The 24,847-nt window shown below is 32.1% G+C and overlaps 2 protein-coding genes across 2 annotated transcripts in view; one reads left to right on the plus strand and one right to left on the minus strand.

Annotated features, from left to right (window-relative positions):
* The first annotated feature begins 516 nt into the window (after positions 1-516).
* Positions 517-18,874, plus strand: LOC129233269 (peroxisomal membrane protein PEX16-like). The gene is made up of 9 exons (XM_054867319.1): positions 517-628; positions 772-884; positions 2,387-2,520; positions 4,724-4,920; positions 7,683-7,820; positions 9,200-9,272; positions 11,389-11,508; positions 11,595-11,659; positions 18,743-18,874. The coding sequence occupies exons 1-9, from the start codon at positions 517-519 to the stop codon at positions 18,802-18,804; spliced, it is 1,014 nt and encodes a 337-aa protein (XP_054723294.1). The 3' UTR covers positions 18,805-18,874.
* A 3,159-nt stretch (positions 18,875-22,033) lies between these two features.
* The window catches only part of LOC129233267 (uncharacterized), a 56,880-nt gene continuing 54,066 nt past the window's right edge, over positions 22,034-24,847 (minus strand). Inside the window, exon 28 of the mRNA XM_054867317.1 lies at positions 22,034-22,398. Within this exon, the coding sequence (XP_054723292.1) occupies positions 22,312-22,398 (87 nt within the window). The 3' untranslated portion in view covers positions 22,034-22,311. The remainder of the gene's footprint in view (positions 22,399-24,847) is intronic.

The following is a 24,847-nucleotide window of genomic DNA, read 5'->3' on the forward strand; positions in this document are numbered from 1 at the left end:
TCGAGACAATTCATATGGATTGGCTGCCATTAAAATGCAGATACTACTAAATCTTACACTTTTTCTACACATATTAGTTTCGTTTGAGATGCTAATGAGAGGAATTAAAATGACTTACTTCGTATCACTTTAAATTTTGATTCTTTCTTTTGAATTGCAATTCTTACTTCACAGTATTCGTTACATATCGGGATGAGGGTAACCTGGAAATAAAGAATATTTTAACAATACAAATTTCAGAAATTGATTTCTCACCCAAATCAAGTCAGCAAAGAAAGTGTTGAAGCTTTTTATTCTGAAATCAAAAAAGGCATAATTAAAGATAAGCAATTAATGCGTTAAAACAAAAGAACATACCTGACCATTACCCACGTTGGACGCTGGGCGATCCCATTCTTGAGCGGCAAATAGGGGGTATAGGAATAAGATGACATCACCGGCCGGCAGCATAAGAAATGTTTATATTTTTCGAGTCCGGGCAGCCGGCAGCGGAGTCACTTCGTTAAAGGCCATGGGATGGCTGATCAAAACAATTTTATTCAAAATTATAAGCTTTTTGTCACGAAAAATCCATTATTAGCTAATGAAATCGAAGTTGGATTAAAATGGATGTCTTATATTGTAGCTGGTAATTGTTGAAGCACTCTCTTTTGTTACATTTGTCTTATGATGTATTTTTCCCCCATGATTTAAATTCAACTTTTATCAAGTTTTGTTAAAGGTTTTTTAACGTGAAGAGTCTTGATATAATTTATTTGATGTTTTTTCTAGGTCGGTTTTCACAATCACAGGTCATTACGGAGTTGATTCACTGTGCTTCGAATTTACTCACTCTTCTTAATGATAGTATACTGAGAAAGTCTATTGGTATTCCCGTGCACATTGTAAGTTTAAATTGAATCTAAGCTTTGTGTAATTATTTTCGTATCAAAGTTTTTCTTTCAGTCTTCATTGTAATGCTTCTTGAAAGGAAATTGTTTTGCTTTATTGACTTCTGAACATTTTGGCGGAGTGAAAATATTGGTTGGTGAAATGAAATAAACTTTTTCTGGCTTGCCTCAAAAAAACTAACAATGGATGGAGGGGGGGGGGAATTAATTTGTATCTTTACATCATGCAGTGAGTTACCCGAAGGTTCTTACTTTGTTAATAGTAATTTGAAGGGATTAAATCACATGTGAGGCCAATAAAGCAGATAAGAGGAGGAGAGTTAGGGGGGGGGATTTTTTTCACTAATAAAATTTTAATTAAAATTAATCAGGTCAACCAATCCCACGCACCCCCCCCCCCCTGATTTTTTACCTTCCAACAAATCCTGAGTGACTGAAAGATATTCCTTGGTGTCTAGTCCTTTCAGTAAAAGAAGAAAAATCCATTGAGACTACTTTTTATAGGTAAAGTAATATTTGCACTGGTTAAAATTAAGATATTTCGATCAGCAAATTTTTTAAATTTTTTCAGAGCAACATTCGCTGCCCGACATTGAAAATGAAACACCAAGAAGGAGTAGTCTGGAAGGGATGAAATTTAACAAAAAGATAGAAGCAGCAAGGAACAATAACCGTTCTTTGTATCAAACAGATATTCAGATTTCAGAAAGAGAACCACATAGACTCAGTAGGATGTAGGACCAATGCGAACAGTGATGCACAAAAAAATATGTGTAGGTTTAAGGTCAATCAGAGTATGAATGGTGTACTGAGGGATTGCTCTCCATTCTCTGTCAACCATTATTCCCATTAATTCTATGTTTAATTTTGAATTTACATTGCATTGTCACCTACTAATTTCTGTTTGTTCAATTTGATTTTTGTACACAAGAATTTCTAAATAAAGTTAAACATTGAAAACTACCTACCCCTTTTTTTTTCCATAGTGATGTTCCCATCTAATTAGTAATGGGTCAATTTTATTAAGTTCAACTAACTGCAAACTAAAAGCATGTATAAACTCTAATGACATGAGCCCGCACTGAACATTGGTCCAAGAAAGGGGTGTGCTAGCTTTAAAGTTTTAAGCGATTTAAATCACAGGTTAACCTGGAAATTAAAAAAAAATAAAATGCTACTTTAATGGAATTGTGTAAACTAGGAACTAGTTACCAAAAGCGACGTGAACAAGGGTTAAGCTTTAAGATGGCCCTTGATTTTCATCGAGGACTTATAAACTGACTCTGACAAGTCTAGCTGGGCCCAGAGCCTATTGCTGGTTGTCATATTGCATTTGTAAAACTTATTTTGAAAATATTCAAATCCTCAAAATGTCCCAAAAGTCGTAAATATTGCTAACATCCGTTCTTTTTACGTTGTCAACTCTTTGTCTCATGATGAAGACACTATACTTGCAATGATCTTTAATCCTCATTATTTTCCAATTTTCTTAAAAGAATGTTGCTGTTGAGAAATTACAGACTTATCTAGCTGTGCTTGAATATGCTGAAGTGTTTGCAGAAATTGCGGCACGTCGTCTATCGGGGAATCGTGGCAGATGGTTTATCATTGTTTCAGTTCAAGTTGTAAAGTAAGTGGGAATGATTTTAACATGTGTCTCATGACTTGTTAAATGCATGTTGTTGAATACATTGTTGTATAGTAAACCATAATTTAAAATTGTTTTAAAGTAAAACTAAACATATTTTACTTCTCCTAGCACAAGTAATTAAATAGTTGACAGCAGGTAAAGTTGAAATTTAGGATATAAATTTTTTTAATACTTTTTAATGATTTCATCAAGCATTTGTTTTTGGAAAAAAAGTGCAATAATCGTATTTAAGTAGCATGCATAAATTTCTTCATCAAAAAAATCATGAAATTGTCATCCTAAACATATAAAAAAAACTTGCCCATTCATTAAGCCTTAGTGCTGATTTGTGCTTTGATAAGCAAGTAAGTTCATAAATAAGACATTAAAGCAAGTATCAGTTCCCCCTCCTCCCACACCTCCATCATGATAGGAAAACTCATATTTTCTTGCATGACAGAAAAAAAGAAGCTCAGTAGCACATACATGCCAGGTTTAAACCAGAAGAAAGCACATGAACATTAAAGCTTTGTTCAAGGTGTTCTGAATAGGGTTCCCAAACAATTTAAGATGCATTATTACATGAAAAAAAAATGTTTTTGAAGAACAGGGGCTGATACAGCTTTAGGGTCAAAGGAATAAGTCATCTTCTTTTTTAACCAGTTAGGGTAATAGCATCAGTAACAGACATGCTTAAGGCATCGCTCTCAGGTTAACTCAATTTTCTGAGCCTTTTAATGTATTTAGACTTTTTAAACTATTTTTCTCTCGTGCAACTATATCTCATCTCATGTTTGACTGCTTCTGGATCCTCTGAATTAGTTAATTTTATTTTTATTTGCTCCATTTCGAAAAAAGCTCCAAACCCCTGTAACAGACACCGATAATTCTGATCATTCCCAGTAACAGATAGAATAAGGAAAGGATGAGTAATGGACAGAATTCCCCTTTTCTCTTCAAGATGTGCAAAAGTTCTTTATTTTCAGATCTAAAACCTTAATAAATTCAACTGAACATGAAATACCAGAAGACCTTGTGGTGGTTATTGATCACCTTCCACCACTGCTTTGTAAATACCAAGTGGCTGATAAAATTCACTTTAATAACACTAGATGGTTGCGCTGTATTCATGGGCTGCAGCAACATCGGTTTTACCCACCTAAAATTCTTATTTTTTAAATCCAAACTTACGACTGTCTGTTACTGGATCCTTGTCTGTTACTGGTGCCGTTGCCCTATTAAAGCTATCAAAATAGAGGATGTTGATCGGTTTAAGCTTTCCACAGATGACAAAACCAGAGGTCATTCCTTTAAGTTTTTCAAATTCCAAGCTCATCTTGAAATAAGAATAAATTACTTAGAGTGGAAATTTGAAATAGTTTACCAAAAACCTCTGTTTTTGCATTGGGGTGAATACTTTTAAGAGGATGCTTGATCTTTAATTAATGGGCAGCAGCATAAAAATTTGCCAGAATGTATCAGTATTTAATTTTTTAGTGTTAAGTTAAAAGGGTTGAGGTAAAATTGGAAAAATATGCAGATTTTCAAGTGTTGTTCAGGAAAATATTTGGAATTTTTATCTTGTGAATAAGTCTGATCCAACTTTTAATGCTGTTTTTTTGACTAAAATGTTGAAATTTAAGCCAGTATATACGGTAATTATTTCAATGAAAGGTTATAACTTTTTCAAATATTTATTAAGGCGATTGTTCAATGTTTTTACAGCTGCAGTGTCAAAATTTTTGGCATCAATCTGAAATTCATCAAAATCATGGTTCAATTCAGTTTCTTTCAAAATACAACTAAAAAAAACAATTTTGCTATTAAATTGTTGAATTTCAGGTTTGACGCATACAGTAAAATTTGATATTTCTTAAGCAAAATTTATAATGCAGAGCGTACTCCTGAAAATATGGTACATTTTTCCATAACTTACTTTGTAGAAATTGTTGTCTTATTTACCTTTTAATTTATATTCTCCTTAACTAGTAAAAAAAAAAAAAACTGGTTTTTAATTTTTTCAAAGTAAGTCAATTGCTGAGCTGATTTATTTAAGGATACAACAAATGTTTACTTTAAATGATTTTCTTTTCTGTCTCTGATACTAAAAGGAAATATTTAAAGCCCTTCTACTATTTTTTGTATTAAGTAATGATGCATGATTTATCTTTAAAAAAAAAAACTTTATCATTTGTCTCTTTAGAACTTTTATTCGGTCTGTGCTTTTACTTAAATATGAACAAGGACTTCAATTATCACCTCCCATTCCACCTCTGAATAGAAGACGAGAGATATCTCTTGCTGAATCTAAAAGCAAAAAACTTTCTTCTACCGAAAAGACAGATGATTCCACTTTTACTTTGAAAAGATCTGGAAGAGTTATACGAACTTTGGAAACTGGTAATATGCTTCTTCTCTTCACCGCTTTGTTTTTCTTTCACTTTTAACTATTATATAGTTCTGGCTGGAATAACTTTTTTTTTTTTTGAGCAATCACGATTGCTTATTGTTCTCATTTGATTGTTTTTGGCGTTACGCTGATTTTATTTTCCCGCCAGCACCCTCTGCAGCATCACCGTCGACTGGCTCCTCACGATGCTGCTCCTCCAGCGAAAGCCGTCTCCAAGTTGCGTCCATGTCTTACACACACACACGCATACATGCACACACCTATACACACACACACACACCTATACACACACACACACCTACACACAGAAACACATACATACACACACGCATACATACAGACACCTACACATACAGACACCCACACAACTACCCACACACTCATGCCTGCACACAGACACAAACACATATGCCTACACACACACACACACTCGTGATTGCGAAAGACATAATTTGAATTCAAGAAGTCAAAATTCAAATTATTTTTTTTTTTAAATTGCTTTCTTAATGGTACTAATTTATTCATACTAGGTACAGTAAAACCTGTCTACAACGATACTGTTGGGACCTAAAAAAAGTATCGTAATAGAAAGGTTATCGTTATAGACAGTTTGATAATTCATGCTGACATTTTGCTGGGGCCAAAAAAAAAAAATTGTTATAGACAGGTTATCGTAATGGACATTGTCGTTATACACAAGTTTCACTGTATATGTCTTTCATTTATTTTGTATGCGTACTATAAATTTTGGACAAATAACCATGCTAATTTTTTAAATAAATTTTTTGTTTTGTTTCTTTCTCATATATTTTCAGGGATGTGCCAGCTGCTCCAATTGAGGACCCTGTGCCAAACTGCTCCAAAAGACCACCAAATGGACTTTTCTGCACTAAAATTGGACAAACGTGCGCCAAAACTGCAATTTTGCATTTAATGTTGCAGTTCCTTCAGTATATTTGGCAGTTTTGGAAGAATGTCATCAAGTTTATGCATTCAGAGCTTGTTTTTACTATTTTTTAGCTTAGTCCCGTTTTATTGTGCATTTCAAAATACGATTGCATCTGCTTTTGAAAAATTCGATCGTTTTAATTTTTTATGTGATTCTGTTCCTTTGACTAGAAAAATTTTGCACTGATTATTATTTTCAGCCTTTGTTATCTTTTGTTTTCAGTATATGAGGACTTGTAAATTCTTTTTCTTGCCACGCTCACTCGAGAATGTCAGTCCAGTTGCATCCAAATTGATTTCAGTGAATGCCATCTGTAAAAATTAATATTGTTCACCAGTTTTTAATCTTGGGGTTTCTTAAGATTTTAGGATAAAAAATTGATGTCTAGTTTTGGTTGGAGACACTTAAGATAGCAAAAGTCTGGTAATTCTAATGCTCTGCTTTTGAATATGGAGACATTTCAAGTTTCTCAGATTCAGGCATTTTTTCCCATATTGTTAGTTTGTCTTAAAATTTTTATTTATTTTTTTATTTTTTATTTTTTCAAGTTTTTTATATTTTTTCACATGTATTTAAAAATTCCTTTTCTGTGACATCATTTCTCAAAATCATTTTTTTTTCATTGTAATTTCATTATTAATTTTGTGATTAAATATCAAACATTTAAGAATAAAAGATTTAATGTTGCCTGTGCTTGATCTTCAGATTTGTTAATAAGTTCAGTATATAAACATATATGCCAGTAAAAATAATAAAAATAATGAGGTCAAATATAATTGAATAACTTAAATATACAAAAAACAAATCTAATAGTTGTTTAAAACTCACTTGTAACATGTTGAGGTAAAGTTTTTAAATTCAACCATTCTTTTGTGCTTTTTTTAAAAGCCTTTTTGAATATGTTACATAAAAGCAAACAAATTTTAAAAATAGGTATCAAAGCACTCTAACTTAAATGTGCACTAAAGCAGTGATGTATTAAGCAAAGTAAATTTAAATTAAACAAAGTGTAAGAAAAAAGTAGAGCAGAACAGGACTTGTCTTTTGTGAAAAGTATTAGATAGAAAAAAAAGTGATTAAGAGAGCTTCAATTCATAGTTGTAGTTATGGTGTTTTGCATCCATAATCTCTTTTTTTATTATTTTATCATGTCACACACATTTCCGTGTATGAAATATAAGTAGTTGCTCTAAATTGATGTAAAATTTAAATTTTTGCTGCTGCAAGCTGCTCCAAATTTTCAATTTTACTGCTCCAAATTCACCGTTTTACTGCTCCAAGCTGCTCCAAAATCACCATTTTCCTGCTCCCAAGATTGCTCCAAAAAAAAAAAAAAAGTTTTGATCGGCACATCCCTGATATATATAATGTGTGTGTAGCAGTTCCTTACTTCAAAACATACTTTTTGCTGCTCCAATTTCTATAAAACAAACTTTTTGGTGCGCCAAACTGCTCCTAGTCCACTATCCTGAGCCAAGCTGCTCCAAAGTCACTATTTTCCTGAGCCAAATTGCTGCAAAGTCACTATTTTCCTGCACATGAGACTACTCCAAAAATGGGTCTCAGCTGGCACATCCCTGATATTTTTTCATCATATTTTGGTTCAAAGGATTGTATTACTCCCACTCCAATGTTTTATGCAACGGTTTTCAGTTTAAAGACTTGAATTGATTAAAAAATACAGATAAACTTTTTTTTCTAACTTATTGAAATCAATAATCTTAAAAATATTTTTCTTCATATGTTTTTTTTTTTTATATTGTTGTTAAACGTTGACTAAACCAATGCTTTTTGTATTTTTAGCTCCACCATTGACAGCCAGATCTTGGAAAGTACCAAAGTCAGAAAATAATACAAACTTACCTCTAAGAAATCCAACAAAATTGGTGAATCGTCATTTTACAGCTGAAATGCTGCATCTTTTCCGACCTTTGATCCACTGTATCCTTCTCAAAATGCCTCATATTGAATTTAATTTGCGTAAAAAGTGTAATTTGTATCATTTTAAACCTAAATTATTTGACATTTACATTTAAAGTTGATGCTCTTGAAAAACCTTGGGAAAAAAAGTTCATTTTCAAATGCTTGAAAACATTGAAACAGTTTCTTGGTGCTTGAATTCTTTCAAAAATCATCGGCATGTGCTTATAGTTTTAAAAAAAAATACTTCACCAATGCAGTTTTTTGAACATGTGTTCAATATGCAACATCGCGAAAAATTGTTTCTTTGTTTGAGATTTCAATCCTTTTGCATCTTGTAAATATTTTGATGTTTTTGCAATCAGAAGTTATTTTTTCCAATGTTACCTTAGATAAGCTTTTTTTTTCTGTTTAATTTAATTACCAAGGGAATTATTCTAGAAACCATGAAAGCATTAAACTTAATCGGGCTTTGCGGAAAATTGCTTATTATGTTTGAAATTTCAATCTTTTTGTATTCTGCAAATATTTCAACATTTTGGCTAATTGAATATTATTTTCTCATATACTGCCTTAGATTAGCATATTTTATGCTTTATTTCAGTAAAAACTAAATGACTTTATTTTGTGGGAAACATGCAGAGTTTGCAAAAATTTGCTTTCTTTTACGAAGTTTCAGTCCTTCTGCATTTTATAAATATTTTAATATTTTTGGGAATTAGAAATTATTTTGACGCATGCTACATCAGATTAGCTTGTTTTATTATTTTTTAATAACTAAAAAATTATTTACTTTTATTTTGTATAATTATATACCTGTATTCAAAACCTGCTGTCTGGCTATGCCACTGAATTTAGGTATTTTGGTTTCTTTCTATAAAAGTTAAAAGCACTCATGTGGATTTTTTTTTTAATATTAGCTTGCTGATTCTCGAAAATATACTGCTTTTAAATGTGAAGATTGCAAAACTAAACCTCATGTGATCTGCTCCTCTTTATGACTGAGCTTTTCAGACATTTTCAGAAAAACTTTTGGTGCAGTAGATCTTTTATCAAAGTGTCTCTTGTAGAAAATGAAATTTTGATTTTCTATTCTTTGTATACTGCCTACTATTTATATGTTTGCATTAAATTAAATATACATACAATGTTGTTAGTTCGAGTTTAGGATATTGCCTTGTAAAGTTTTTTTTTTGAAAAGTGCTTGAATTTTTTTCTCCTTGAAGGGTATATGAGACCTTTCTGCTGTTTTATACACTTCTTTTTTTTTTAATAAGTGGAAGGAAAAGGTTCTTGTTATTTAAAATTGAAATATCTGTGTTATTAAAAATTTAGTTCTGAGTAAAATTGTGCCAATTTGGATTTAAAATATCTTCTCTATCATACTTTAATGAAAAAAGTATTGTCGGTTGGAGCTTTTGGAGAATTATCTTGGAAGCCTTGGGTGGTTGCACTTGGAATTGATATTGCAAGGCAAGTATTTTTTTTAACTTGTTTGTTTTAATTTCTCAGTTTTTATTTAGTTTTTTTACAACTTCAAAATATGTATTTGTAATTTTATGCATGAACTTTGACTTATGGACAGCATAGCTATTACCCCCATGTGAGGGATGCTAGGGGCACCACAGTGAAAAAAGGGCTGGAATGAGATAAAAACGTATTTTATATTGATGTATTTCTAAACTTGAAAAAACAGGAAGGGGGCCCGTGGCATAATCTACACTGCTCAAAAGAATTAGGAGAGCACATGGTTTTAAGGAAATTGAGAAAAACTTTATTCCGGAAACTAATTTCTAATAAAGCTTCCATGTTTTCAGGAAACATGAGTGTCATGATGCGCGCGATTAATTTTGAAGAGTTATTCAAAAACCAAAAAGATAACAATTCTAGGCCGTGGAAGTGGAAGCATCGCAGCCGCGCATAACCTCAGATCAACAACTGCCTTGAATGCCAAAGAACAAAATTTAAAAGACTTACCCCGTGTAGCGTGTGTGTAGACGACAGGAAAAACAAATTCTTTACCGTATGTTCTTTATTTCATGTTAAACTTCAGAGCAGACAAGATGACAGGAATTTTGCATGGTGATCACCAGAAAAACATTTTTCACTTGGTAAAAAAACACAAATGCGCGGAATACATACTTAAGAGTTCAAAAATAATGGAGCTGGAGTTTGCGAAGTTCGTTAAAGATCAAAAAAACGGGGAGTTCATTCGGATGGTGGTGAAATATTCAAATTAAAATGGGCGCAGGACATGCAGTTCACTTTGAAGATGGTGGGGTGAAATTCAGGGATGTATCATAATCGAGGATATCAGTTGCAGGCCACGCCATGTTGAAAAAAATGGCGCACAAGTTGGTAATCTCAATGGTGATAATGTTGAGATCATCACACAATTAAAAATGGATAGGGGTAATTGCGGCTCCATATCGTCACCACAAGCTATGTTGATCATCAAAAAGGGTCGTTAATTAAGGGCTCGATTCCGGTACATTCTGCGTGCCGCCATCGGACGCCATCATTCACGCAGGTGAAACATTTCCTATGCAACTATCACAAGTTGCACTGAAGCTTATCTTTTCATTTTCTTGGTTATATACATTTTGGAATTAAAAAGGAAATTTTCACCACATTTTGTGGTCATCAAACATGAGGCGGAAAGCCACGGCCGTCAACGGACGCCGTACACATATCCTTCGCTTTCGCCATCATCGGAGAGAAAACGGAGCCGCGAGAAGGACGTCCGATCGAACTGGAAGCAGCAAGCAGAGTGAAGTGGGGTGGAAAAAATGAATCGGCGAATGAGCGATCAGATCGGGGTATGCGGCGATGCGCGGGAACCAATGAGTGCGTTTGGCGCCCAAGCAACGAAGGGAAGGGGACGCTACACCATTTTAATGGTTGACAAGAAGATGCAAAAAAAATTGGATCCACAACTGAAAAAATGTCAAAAAAGTAGACGATGGGAAAAATGAATAAGTCATCAATTTGATATCGTAAAGTGGGCAAAATTTAAAGGGGAACTCGGAGAAAACATGGAATGCACAAAAAAATAAAAAATAATAACAAAATAGGGGGGAAAAAACGATTAAAGTGACCGAAAACATGGGAAAAATATAAATGGGTAAAAAAATGTGATATGCATTATCACAATGAGAGTAAAACATTCACTTTGGAAGCAAATCAACGTTTCTGTCGCCAAAAAGCAGAGAAAGGATACAAGTGCAGAAATCGTGATTTAACAGAATCTCATTTTTTCACTGTCTGAATGATAAAATTCAACAGTTTATTTATTTATTTTTATTAGAAAATGAATCAACGCAGTAATTTACCAGGTTCCATGGCTTGACGTTTTATCGGAAGTCTGGAATCCAGGCATTGAGAGTTTAAAAATTGTTCTATTAATGCATTGTTTTTATTACAGTAGTGCAAAATAAGTTTGTGTTCTGTTGTTTTGCATTTCTTTTAATTGAGCTGAAAGCAAAATAAGTAAATAAAAAACTTGGGAGGAATAATTTATACAATTTTTCAACCAAGTTGCAAATGTTTTGTCTGATTAAAAATTTTTCCACTGTGATTTTTTTTTAAGCTTGCATATGCTTAAAGAAAATGAAAAATTCAACCGTACTGAAAGAATTGAAATTAACCGACGTGCCTTAACCATGCTTATCTACTTACTGAGGTCTCCTTTCTATGATCAAGTTTCAAAGTAAGCAAAAGAACCTCTTCTGCTTTTAAGAAAAAATTTATTTATTGTTGTAATTTTCACATATTGATGCAAATATTGTCTTTTAGGACACATGTAATAAATTTACTGAAGCAATTGGCTGATACTATTCCTGGGAGTGGGTTAATATTACGTAAGTATCAACATACATCGCTATCGCCATACAAAGTACATTTTCTTTTTCTCATTTTTTTTTCTTTCCTTCATTTATTCTTATTGGTTCTTAATGATATTTCAAAATCAATGCTAAATAAAGTGAATAAACTTATGTTGATATTTGATAAGAACGAAAAAACAATATCTTCTTTCACTCACTAGAACACAAAATTCATTCTAACAAGAGCAATTTACAAAATTGAATATAATAATGATTTAACATATGACTCAAACCCCCTCTGTTAGTAAATTGTGTTAATGTAATGCAAAGCAAAGATTAATGCTATTGATGCACAAATAAAAATATTTGCATATAAACAAATACAGTCAACGCTTGATAACTCGAAGTACCAAGGAACCAGCTAAAACGTTCGAGTTATTGGTAGTTCGAGCTATGGGAAGTTTCCACAACAGTCTCAAGATTTTGGGACCCAATGAAAGCTTCCAAGATAAAGGAATATTTGAGTTATAAACTTCTGAGTTATCAAGATTCGACTGTAAATGCTTCAAAATTTCTGAAGACTTTTTGATGCCAAATTCAAGTAGGGGAAAATAACTAATTGATCAATAATTGGAAAATGAGCACAAGTATTTATAAAAAAAGGTACATTCTGTACTGCATACCAAAAAAAAAAAAAAAAGTATGGTTAAATGCCATCATTATTTAACATTTCACAGGGGTGTAAAATAATGGGCTGGAATGTGGCAAATTTTATTACTCACTTCGTCTTACTGCCAAAAACAAATAAAATCAGTTTTAGGGTCAAATTTTCTGAAAGTTTCTTTTCATTCTTTTTTTTTAACTGTGATAAATGAATTTTCTCTTTAAAAATTATTCTACATGGTAAAAATTCTCAACATAAATGGCTCAGCTAGTTAATATAGATACAGGGATACATTTGCTGTAGATATGTGCATCGCCTGATAATTGAATTAATATCAATATTAAACAATGAAACGGTAGATAAATTCCTGAAAAAAGATTCCCTTTTTGCTTTTATGGACATATGATTAAAAGTAAAAGTCATTCTTACTAAATATTATGCCTACTCGGTGTATATGAATTTTCCTACTTGCAGATAGTTTTGAGTTGTGTGTGCAGATACTTTATATTTTTATCCTACTATGATCAGGGCCGCCGAGAGCCAAAGTGGGCTCCTTGTCACTGTGGTTGCCAAGGTCTCTTTCCCTAATAAGCTTATAAAATTAACACTACTTGGACTCCAAGCGTGGCCCCATCGAGGGCCGGGCCCCTAGTTTCTGACTAGGTTGACATGGCCTCTCGTCAGCCCTGACTATGATAAATGGTACCGTGAATAAGGGATTCCTTGTCCCACATTTTGCAATTTTTTAAAACATTTTCCCTTAACTTTGTTGCTATTACTATTTCTAAACTGTGGTTACCTTTTCCATGCAGCTACAGGGTTGCCGCGCACCAGGAAAATATGGAAAACCTGGAATTGTCAGGGAAAATGAAAATCATCTAAAATAGTCAAGGAATTGTCCGGGAATCCCTCTCAATTTTTGTATCTGATGGGTGAAACTGATGCTTAAAAATGTGGAAGTGCGGTAAATGTCGCCTTCCAGATAAGCGAATTTTCCTTACAGTTGAGAGGAAGAAAAGTCAGGCTTATTTTTAAGCACTAAATGTAATAAGGCTACAAAAAGTAAATAATTAAATTTTAAAAATCCATACGTAAATTATAAAGCTCTGATTTATATCATTACATTTTATTTTTCTTCTTTCGGGAAAAAAATATATATATCGTACTATTTTCCGCAAAGTATGTGTGGTCTTACTAGTATTTTAATAGCCTTCACTCTATTTTTTTTCTTTCTTTTTCATGAAATGAATGATCTTAAAAATTTAAAGCCTCAAAATTTTAGCTTTTATAGGTTAAAACTTGTTCTATTGGTAACATACCAACATTGAAAGTGACTTCGCTGAAAATTGCTTTAGTATGTTTGAGATTTCAGTCTTTATGTATCCTTAAAACTTCTCCATCATTTCAATGGTTGGTAGTTATTTTAATTAATTCTGGATTAAAATGACTTTATTTATTTATTTTTGCAAACTTTAACTGTTATCGAGTTAATTAGCAATTACATATTTTTTGTAAAAATACTAAATTGTAAAAAAAAAGAGCATTTAATTTTTTAGTTCTTCACTTGCTTTTAAAGCTAAAGATTTGTAAAAATCTTTTTAAAACAAAAATTAAAGTCCATTTTAGAAGAATAGTGTAATAATTTTCTATATTCTTATGTATTAAGAATATAAATGTTGATGTTTTGAAAACATCCATTGTGACTTTTGTTAAAACCTTGTTTTAATTTTGAACATTTTTTTTTAAACATCAATGTTTTTTAAAAAGTTTATCTCACTAGTTGAGAGTGTAGTATCAACAAGGGCATATTGGTCAAAAATTTCAAAAAACAGTCTTGTAGCATTATAGACTGACTGACGGAATGCTGGTATTCATGCTGCAAGGAGGAAGGGAGACTTAAATGAGATTTCTTATAATATGTTCAGTTATGCTAGAATGGTACCTAGCACAGATCATCTTGCAATAGGAAATGGTTGAAAAGTAAGAAAAAGTTTAAAAAAAGTTCTAAGAAAAAGTTTTGAGTAAACAATGTTTGCATCGAAAGGGAAACTAACTTTTGCACAACATAATTGCAGAGATTTAAAAATAAAAGTAATAATTGGAAATATCTGGTCTTTCAAAGCATTTGTAGTTAAATTTCAAGTTTGTCTTAAATAATATTTTAAAGCATTTTTTGGTTAATGAAGTAGGTTTATTTGCAGCAAAAATTATATTGTATTGATATTAAATAATGTAAGTTGACATTCATTATCCTGGAATGTTTTCTAAAATAGACTGGAAAACCTGGAAATGTCAGGGAATTTCATTCTTGAACTTCTGTGGCAACCTTGATCTAGTATACTCCTTATTTCATTTTTGAACAGTTTATTTCAATGTGCTATCGTTTTTAATTGTTTTTTATTTGGGCCAATGTTACCCTTGTTTCTCTGCTGAAGTTGGTTTTCCCTTTTTAAATTCATTGTACAACTAACTAGAGCCATAGACAGAATTGTATTCATACAAAAACCTATTTATTTGGCAGAAAAATGCATTTCATAAGAAGTTTGAGGCACATATTTGTTTTAAGGAAAGTTAATTTTTTTTTTTTAATTATCTGTTTAGGCTTAGTTATTGGGGCAACTTTTAGGTTAAGAGGTGTGTGGTGATTCTGAAATTTCTAACTAAAAACTTTAATGGAAATGAGAAATAGAACTATTACTTCATGAAATATTAAATGATGTTCTTAAGGCTCTTCTAAAGCTCTCCATAAAATCTGACACGCCGAAATCACGGAATCTGTGGCAACACAGAGGGTGTATCTGGGAGGGTCTAACTCGATTTTTTTTGCACTGCTAATTGGTCAGATTTCATGATGGGCAGCGTCAATCACTGAGTACGTGAATGGACAGTCATAAATCTAAGCTGTGCCCGTAGGTACTGTCTTTGCGATCGGACGAGAGCAGAGAGAGCTGCGAAGGATTCGAAGGATCCTGTTCCAAAACATGTTTCCCACCCGGCCTGTTTCCCCTCCGCAAGTTAGTAAACGTAGTCCTAATTTTGAAATTGGGTGTTATCAATTTGTTCTTCTATGAGTTAGTATTACCAATACATGTTAAACAGGTTTTTTTTCCCCCAATAAATAGCACAAGGTTCCCGATTTCCAAACTCTACATTCAAAACTATGTTTTTCAATACTTATTTAATATATTTGTTTGTTTTTGACCTTGATTTTAAATATTTTGGATGTAAGAAGCCTTTGTTTAAATAACTTTTTACTTGAAATATTGATAAATTTTCGAATTTCGCTATGTTTTGAGAAACTACTGCAAGAACTCAAACAAAACTTGTTGTGCATATGTATCCCATGTATGTATTCCCATTGGTTCAGATTAGTTTGTGATGTGAAGTCCTCCAAAGGCATGGAGCAAAATATTTTCTATATTATTCTAAACTGCTATACCTAAAGAAGAAATAGACATTAAAAAAAAAAAAAGTCTATTGGTAAACTTCAAATGATATAAGTTCTGGTTCAATTTTGACATCAATAACTCCAGGGTTGAGCATTCAAACGTTTTTTTTTCCTCATTTGTGATAATTATTTCTTAAGATAAAAAGCAACATCACAAACAAAATTTGGTATGCAAGAAGGCCTCAGAAAAGAGAGATGCTGATTCATTTTCACATGATAGTAGATGTGTGCACATAAAAAATACATAAAAAGGTATAATATAAAGTTCTGTGCGAACCACAATGTGTTAGTTCCTTTTTTTCAATGGAAAGTAGGCTGAAAAGGATCCTGTATCATAAAGTTGGACAAAAAATGCTCCAGATCAAGTGTCCTGTTCAACACAAGCTGTAAATAATATATATATATATATATATTAGGGTGCGTCTTATAATGCACTTTTTCAAAAAATTTTGAATTTCTTATGGGGCACCCCTTTAATTGCTTCCTTTTGATGAAAAAACACCCACTTAAAAGTTTCAAAAAATTTGAACAAAATTTAAAGGTTGCTACCAGCGATTAAAATTACCTTCATTGTGAAAAATTAGAGTAAAAATATATTCCCAATTTTCTATTGCAGTATTTGACATCAACATGAAATTAGGTTGGTTAAGGTAGACACATAACCCAAATACTTATTTCCTATATATACAAAAAAAATAATAAGCATTTCATGGCTGCTATGCTGTGTAATAATGTAACAAAAATCATGCAAAAGTTCCACTACGCATTTCATTGGTTTACAATTTCAGTCTTTTACACTCACCAATATTGTAATTTTTCCCCCTTTGTTTCTAGTAATGTAAAATATACAAGCCTTTTTCTGATTGCTACTCATCATCCAAACTATTTGATAATATCTCTTCAAAAAAACTTGATGAAAAGACCTTTATGGTGAAAAATTTGAATGTTAGTAATGGAATCCTCCATTTTTCTTTTCCTTTGGTTTTAGTTCTACAACATCTGCTGTTTAGTGTTTCATTGGAGGAGTTGTTCTTTTAGGTTTCTTTAAGAAAGAGACCAATTTGGAGTTAGTCTCTTCAGAAATGACACGTAGATGTCAAATAAAATTACTTGAAGCAACACATTCCTTCTTGTAAGTGAAAATGCTTTTCAACAACAAAAGACCAAATCTAGATAAACTTTTTTGCAAATTCTTGTTCTTCAGAATCAGTCAAAGCCAGAGCCGTGTCCAAGGGGAGGGTTTTAGGGGTTAAACCCCTCCCATTGGCGAAAAATAATAAGGAAAATGAAGAAAATATATGTTTTTTTTTTGGCTTAAATTAATTTTAATGTAAAGTTTGTGTTCAGAGTTTTTTTTTTTTTTAAACTTTCTCTCTTTTCTTAAGTTTTTCTGCAATTTACAACTGTTAAAGTTTTCTCAACTGAAATAATATTTTGGAAAAACTAAGGTGGAAGAACTGCTGAATGATCTATCAATGCAAAGCATTAATATTGCTTATTGTAAGGAGGTTATGATGAATTTAGCATATGTTTTAGCAATGAAAATGCATTAGTGATGGTGTTTGGTAATGTAATTTGTATCTGCAATAACCTCTTTCGTGTTTAGTTTATTAAGCATTATTTCAATTATTTAGAACATAAAACCTGATATACATTCTACATTATAAAATAATTTGTGGATAAATTTTAGTATTTATTGCAATGTACCGCATAGTAAGCAGATTTAATTAAAAAGAAACAAACAAGGTTTGATTAAAGTGAACCTGTAAAATGAAGAATTACTTTGTTCACCTGCACAGCCAAAACTATCCCTCAAAAAAAAAAAAAAAAAAAAAAGGGGGGGGGGTCCAGCAGCCCCTCCAGGTGTATAAACGCCATACTGGGATCGGCAATTTGTCGTAAACTAAAGGTTGTGGGGGGTTCAATTCCCCCTCCCCCAGGTAAGATTAAAACCCCTCCCTTTATGAAAATCTGGACACGGGCCTAAAGCACTGTCAGTTACAACAGAGGTTAAAAAAAAATACTTTCACTACAGCTGATTCAGATTTTTCATGATTTTCTTTCTTTCAAAATTTCTTCTTTTCACGCAAGTTCTGTTGCCTTTTTAAATAGAGATTTATTTGTTACCCATTTCGCCTTGTCCTCCTAGTTTTCTTTCAGTTATAAATAATTTCTCTCCTGGAAGTGAAATCTTGCGTAAAGTATCATCAGCAAGAGCAAGGTCAAGCAAATAATCTGATGACGGATTCCATTAATTTTGTTTTTGATTATTGAAATAGATCTCTTTTAGTTTTCTTTTTGAGTTCTTAACTGACAACTTTTGTTTCTTTGATTTGCTAACCAACAGTTAAGAGTTTGAGAGTTGATTGTAGCTACAGTTAATTAACATGATTTAATAAAATATGAAATAACTTCAAAGTCAGTAACAATCTAATTTATTACTAATTGAAATTAATAACAAAAAGATAACATAAATAAACATTTTTATATTTGATGCAAAAAAAAAAAAAAAAAAAAAAAATAGGTTTCAAATTTTGCAGCAATGGTAGCAACCTCTAAATTTTATTCAATTTTTACTTTTAAGATATGTGAATTTTTTTTTCATCCAAAGGAACAAAATGAGAGGGTGCCTCATGAAAGAATAACATCTTCAAAAATAAGACGCACCCTAATATATATATATATATATATATATACACACACATATATTGCTGATTATTCCCTCACATTTACACGAAAACATGAAATTTAAAAACTTCAAACGTGTGCACCTTATTCTTAACCAAGAATTGATGGAGATCTCATGGCCAAGTCAAGCAGTTTTCATTCTGACATAAGGTTATATGACTTCAACATTTTTTGCAAAATTCCACCTTTCAAAGACATTTCTTCAGCATACAATGTCTTGTCAGTTTCTGTTTCTCATCAAATTTCATTTTTGTATGCATCTTGCAAATGCAAATATTCTTTTTAATAGTATTTTCTTGTTTTTTTTTGTTTCATTTAGGTCCATTGATTGAATACTTACCTGAGTGGCAACAGTCTTATTTTTATACGTGGGATGCATGAATTAGGAATTGTTTTTAGACTTTGACCATTGAATATTTTCTGTTTTTTTCTCATTTTAATGAAAATAAAAATAAATTTTATTTTTATATGTGGTTATTATTGAATGTAATTAATAAACTCTTAAAGTTTATTTGCACATTTTTTTAAAATGTTGTTTGAGGTGAAATAGCTGCGTGCATATGAAAACTACCATCCTGGTTATCCATTCAGACCATACATCACCTATTTATCTGATTTGTGTGGATTTCTATACTTTTATGTATGACAAAATAAAATGTGAAATTTATAACTGTTCATAGCTAGGTAATATACACTGGTGGACAATTGCTAAGGACGGATTTCAATGGGGTATGTAGCATGTAAAAAAGTAAGTGTAATTCGATGCCAAGTGATATAAACTAATGCCAGAACTCCAGAACCTTGCAATGATGATAATTTATTGTGCTTTGAATCCAGAAGACGTTGAAAAGTGTTCAAAGGATGAAACTCCTTTTGGGCTGAATACGTAAAAGTGAATAAATGAAATTACCGCTCCCAGGCGTTCCGCTGAAAGACGTCAATATAGGATATGGCTACCATAGAGAGCAATGCAAGCTTACACACGTCATGTGATGCTTTACACAACATTATCCAGCAGCTGTTGGGGTGATTTATCCCATTCTTCTTCTGTCAGTCACGGATAAGGGTGTCCTTGCTTATTGGAAGGTGTTGTCGACCAGCAAGGCTGCTCCCCGAAGCATCCCAAACATTTTCCATATGATTCAGATCTATAGAACGTGCTGGCTATCCAATGGGTTGAATATTTTGAGTGAGCTAGACACTTTTGGACGTGTAGTGCTAATGACGTTACGATGCCGTCCATGAAAACGAATTTATCACCCACAGCACCACAGAACATGTGAAAATGAGGCAGTAGAACAACATCATATATACGTCACTAACCGTCATAGTCTTGTTTGGAAGCACACGAGTGACGTACGACCATTGATCATAATCCTATCCATACCATGATATAACTTGTAGGATACTAGTCCTTTTATTTTCTGTTTTCCGGCTTCTATACTGTACCACTCTCGTGCCAGGTTAGTTGTCCACAATTAGATGACAGACTGAACCTGCTTTCATCTGAGAGGAATACACAAGCATAGTCAACTTCTCTCCAAATGCGACGCTGAAGACATCATCGTAAATGAGCAAAACACTGACTTGTTGACAATAGGACGTACAAAACAAGCTAATGGACGGATAGTCTTGTTGCTAACTCTGCTATTGCCATCTGTCCTTAGCAATTGTCCACCAGTGTAGAATCATGTGTACATGCCATGCACAGATATATTTGCTGTGAATATGCGCATTGTCTGATAAAAATTGTTAACTAATATCAATATTAACATTGATTAACTCCAAAAATCTGTAGATGAATTAATGGAAAAAGTTCAGTTTTTGTTTTAATGTAACATGATTGAGAGCAAAGGGCATTGTCATACTAAAAATTATAACAACCAACCATATATTGTTTTTCATGAATGCAGATTGCAAATAGATTTGAGTTGTGTGCGCAATATACAGTGAAGCTCCACAAATCCGCCGACCTGAAATCCGCCAAAATCCGAAATCCGCGTCGATTTTTCCCAAAACTTAATTTTGCCGAAAAATCATTTTTGCGAACGCAAAACTGCTAATTTGTCGCCAATAATCCGCCGCAAACGAATTTCGTCACATTAAGCTATCAATCACTGAATAAAAAGATGATCCCAATGCAAAAACAGTCACTAGCAAAATAGTTTTAGTTTTTTACATTTGGCGCAATGACTGAAAGATGTAAGCTCTAAGTCGCTCCTGTCCGATACATGTTTTCTTAGAATGGTTCCAAAGCGCTAGTTTTCGGCTTAAAAATATAATAATGTTCTCAAACATATTGCGGTGAAAAAATAATATTATGCTTTTCGGAGCGTTCAACTTGGAGACTCTTAATACAGTACAATATTCAAAAGAAACTTAAGCTTAAACAGTACAAAAATTTGAAACAATCCTCAATCTCAGAAATGTTTTCAAAGTGTAAATAACCAGTATCAATTGTAAATATGTATATTAAATAATGTAAATAACTGTAAGTATGTTATTTTTATTTATTGTTTTTTTTTTTAATATAAAGATACGGCCTCCTTAATGACCTGAAATCCGCAAAATCTAAAATCCGCACAACCACTTCTCCCAACTTGTGCGGATTTTTGATCATCCACTGTATTTCTATCTTATTTTGCAACTATTGTGATTAACAGATTGGTAAACAAGCATATGTCAAAGTTATAATTTTCCTAAACTTCAGTAGGAAACTCCGCTTTTTACTAACAGGACTTTCTTCTTTGTGCTTCATTCCAATTTTTATTGTCCCAAAAAAAATGTGCACTGCCTTTTTTTTTTTTAAATTAAGCTCATGGTTTTTGTATATAAGTAAAATTTTTAATGATTAATCTCTTCACTTCTTGATTATTCGTTGTGGTATTTTACTAATGAGTATTGGCAAAACGTGTGTGTCTTCAGCTGAACCCTTCTAACAACTTGGTTTTCCGGGATGCTACTTTTCCATACTTCTGTTTTGTTGTTATTGTTAATTATTAATTACCCCTCTTACGCACAAAGAATTATTTTGAAAACCATTAAAAATTACTTGATTTGAAGAGCTGTTAGGCATATGGGAGTAACAAAATCTCTTTCAGCATATTTCAACAAAAAAAGAAAAGATATGTTGATTTATTTTTAGTTCTTTACACTTTTAATTCTTAGTGCTATGCCTGATTGTTAAAAAAGACGTAGCTGTTGTTTTCTTTAGTGTCTAGTTACCTTCTTTTTTGCTCAATCATGCCCCCCCCCCTAGATGGCGCTGACTCTTTCGGACCTTGACAATTCATGACTTTTCTGTGTTAAACCGATGCAACTATGATCTGCTCTTGAAATTGAACGGAATTGGTTTATTTTTCATTGGACGTCATCCATTTTAACCACGAGGCGCCGAACGGAACCCTGGCATCCACCAATCAATGGGAATGTAATGGAAAACAGGGATTCCCTGTAGCGCCCTCTTTGTTGGCCTGGGTTTAAGCGATTGTCACAGCCTAGTGGAGTCATGGCTCAATTTAACTTAAATCCTCGTTTGGAAAAAAAAGGTAGGAAAAAGTCACTCTTTCCTTTTGTAACTAAGTTTAATAAATACATCTAGATTTGTGTTAAAAATAAAAAATAGTTTTATTGTTTTGGTACATACTTCAGAATAAATATATACACATTTATTTTAAAAGAAATATTTAGTCTTTGTATTATTATTATTATTTATTTTTTTTCATAATTTCTATTCTCAAACTTGAAAGACAAGTCCATCTTACAGAGTTGTGCGCTTTGTTGACGGGTTTAGAACTTAAATTGCTTTTTCTCTCTATCTTCTTTCCAAAAAACCTCTTTTTCCATTTTAGTTGGCTGTATTTATATTTTATTCACAATATTTTTCAACTATGGAGAATTTTGCCGAAGTTCCAGCTGTAGCATAACCTCCTTAGGTTGCAGAAGACCCTGTCCTTTATAGAAATCTAGTGGTATCTAAAAGAAAGATTGTTAGAGTATTATTTTAATTCTCTTTCATAAAAAATTTATGAATAAATTTCCATTTCATAGTGATTGGGGAAAATAAATAAAATATTGTTTATCAGATCAAGATTGGGATTTCAGCTGTTTGTTATTCTGATCATTGATTTCAAAAGGTATGCATTTATAAGTAGGGGAATGTGGGGCAAAGTGAAATAATTAAGATGAATAAGCCCTTTCACTATGAACAAATTGGAAATTTGTTTTGAAAATTACAGTATATAAAGAAAGAGCATTGTATTTTATAATAAAACTTGAATTGAATTTTTTTTATTTTTGACAGTAAAATTGTGCCTTTAAAAAAAAGTAGAAAATGTCCACTTTTTTTTCATGGGGCGAAGTGAAAAATGAATTTTTTTTTTTTATTTGTTTGGGAAAAGTATTTTTGAACAAAATAATGAGTAAATAAAAATCAATAAACGGAAAGATAATGAAACAAACTATTAAATTAATTTATTAATTACTACATGAGGAAAAATAAATGAGTGAGTAAAATAGTAAATGAATAAGAAAATAAGTGAAAGATTGAATTAATGAGTGAATTATTGAATGGAGGAATGTAAATAAATAAGTTAATAAATGAATACCTAAATGATTTAGTAAACAAAATGAGTTATTTCACTTTGCCCCACATGCTCTTGACTAATTGTGAAAAATATTTAAAATACAAATAAGCTAAATATTAACTAAATAAATACTGCACCGAATATCAGAAGGGCCCAATTAATATTTGAAAATAAGAGTTTTATCATTTGATAATATAAAAATAATTTTTTATTTACAAAAAAATATTACAACTTGAGTATAAATTTTTGAAAATTGTTTGTATTATCATGTTAGCAGCACCTGTATGGCGATGTCCATGCTAAAAATTTAAAGAATGTCCGTTGAGTAAAAAATCCATCCCTTCTGGTGAGAAATGATCATTTTTCTTCAACTAAAATGCATACACACATTTTCAAAAACCTATTAGAGTCTCTTTGGAATTTAAAACAATTCGCCACATGAAAAGATTAACATTAGCTTTAAAACTCAAAATAATCCTTCAACTTTATAGTTCATCGCTTAACGCGCCAAGCAACCACGCTACCGTAATCCTGCCCTTTAGCGAGTGAAGTGGGTTTTTTTTCTGCAATTTAAAATGTTTTGCCAAATAAACAATACTGTAATGAAAACGTTATAAAGAACAATCACAATTGAATAATACAACAAATGAAATTATTTACTTAGATAAGTAACTATCTTCAACTATAAGAACAAAAACAAATGTTGTAGGAATAAGGAAAACAAAGCCCTATAGAAAAATCCTACAAAATCAAATTATGTACCTCAATATCGAAAAAAAAGGCATTCAAAAATCAGTTCGCTGACCACAACAGTCCCACAATACCGTAATTATCGACACTGTCAGCCAGCGCCCTCTCGAGTTAACTTACCCCGTCATCTATTGGTAATTCATAGAACTAAACTTACCCCACCATCTATTAGGAATTCATAGAACAAAAAAATTAATTAAACATATAATTTGCAATTACAAATATTTCGGGAACGTGATTGAACATGATAAAAAGTATCCTATGTCCGTCTCCTGGTTCTAAGCTACCTTCCCACCAATTTTCAGTCAAATTGGTTCAGCCATTCTTGAGGTATAAATAGTGTAACTAACACGACTTTCTTTTATATTTAAAGATGTTTTGATTTTCAGAGGTAATTTTTTCTTGACTGAAATAGACTACACCTGTTACTACATAGTTAAAATATTACTATGTAAGTGGCACTAAACGCAGAGTAAATATTTCAAAATTTCACTTTACCCCACATTCCCCTACTCCTCCCCCGTTCTACTACTTGATTCTTCCTTATTAGATTAATTCATCTGTTTTAAGGTAGTCGTAAGTTGTTTCTCATCTGTCATTCAAAAGTACTCCTTGCTTGGTTTTAGAAATGAGAATTTTTGGAACTGATAAGGTGTCATCAGCTTGCGACATCCTCTAATAATTATTTTCCCAAAACTGCTGCCTAATCAGAATTAAAACAACATGATACAAATATGTCAGTAATAAGGTGCAAGTTAAAAATCACCAGAAAACTTCAATGATGATACCAATGGAATGGCAACCTTTGTGCAATAAGTTACATACACCCCCCCCCCCAAAAAAAAAAGCATTAAAATTACAAGAAAATAGCAATAAGAATAACTGGTGTGTTTTTCAAGGAAATTAGAAATCCCTTTTTCAGTGCAAAAAGTGAGCACATGGATGAAAATATATCCGAAAGAAGGTTTTACCAAATGAGCTTTCATCCATATACTATTTTTTTGTATGGAAAAAATGTTTGTTTGTACCCCCGAAACATGTGCCTGCAATTCCAATTGCTGTTGGCAGTTTCAATCCCTTTCGTATGT

This window comes from Uloborus diversus, unplaced genomic scaffold (assembly GCF_026930045.1).
Source record: "Uloborus diversus isolate 005 unplaced genomic scaffold, Udiv.v.3.1 scaffold_303, whole genome shotgun sequence".
NCBI classification, from domain to species: domain Eukaryota; kingdom Metazoa; phylum Arthropoda; class Arachnida; order Araneae; family Uloboridae; genus Uloborus; species Uloborus diversus.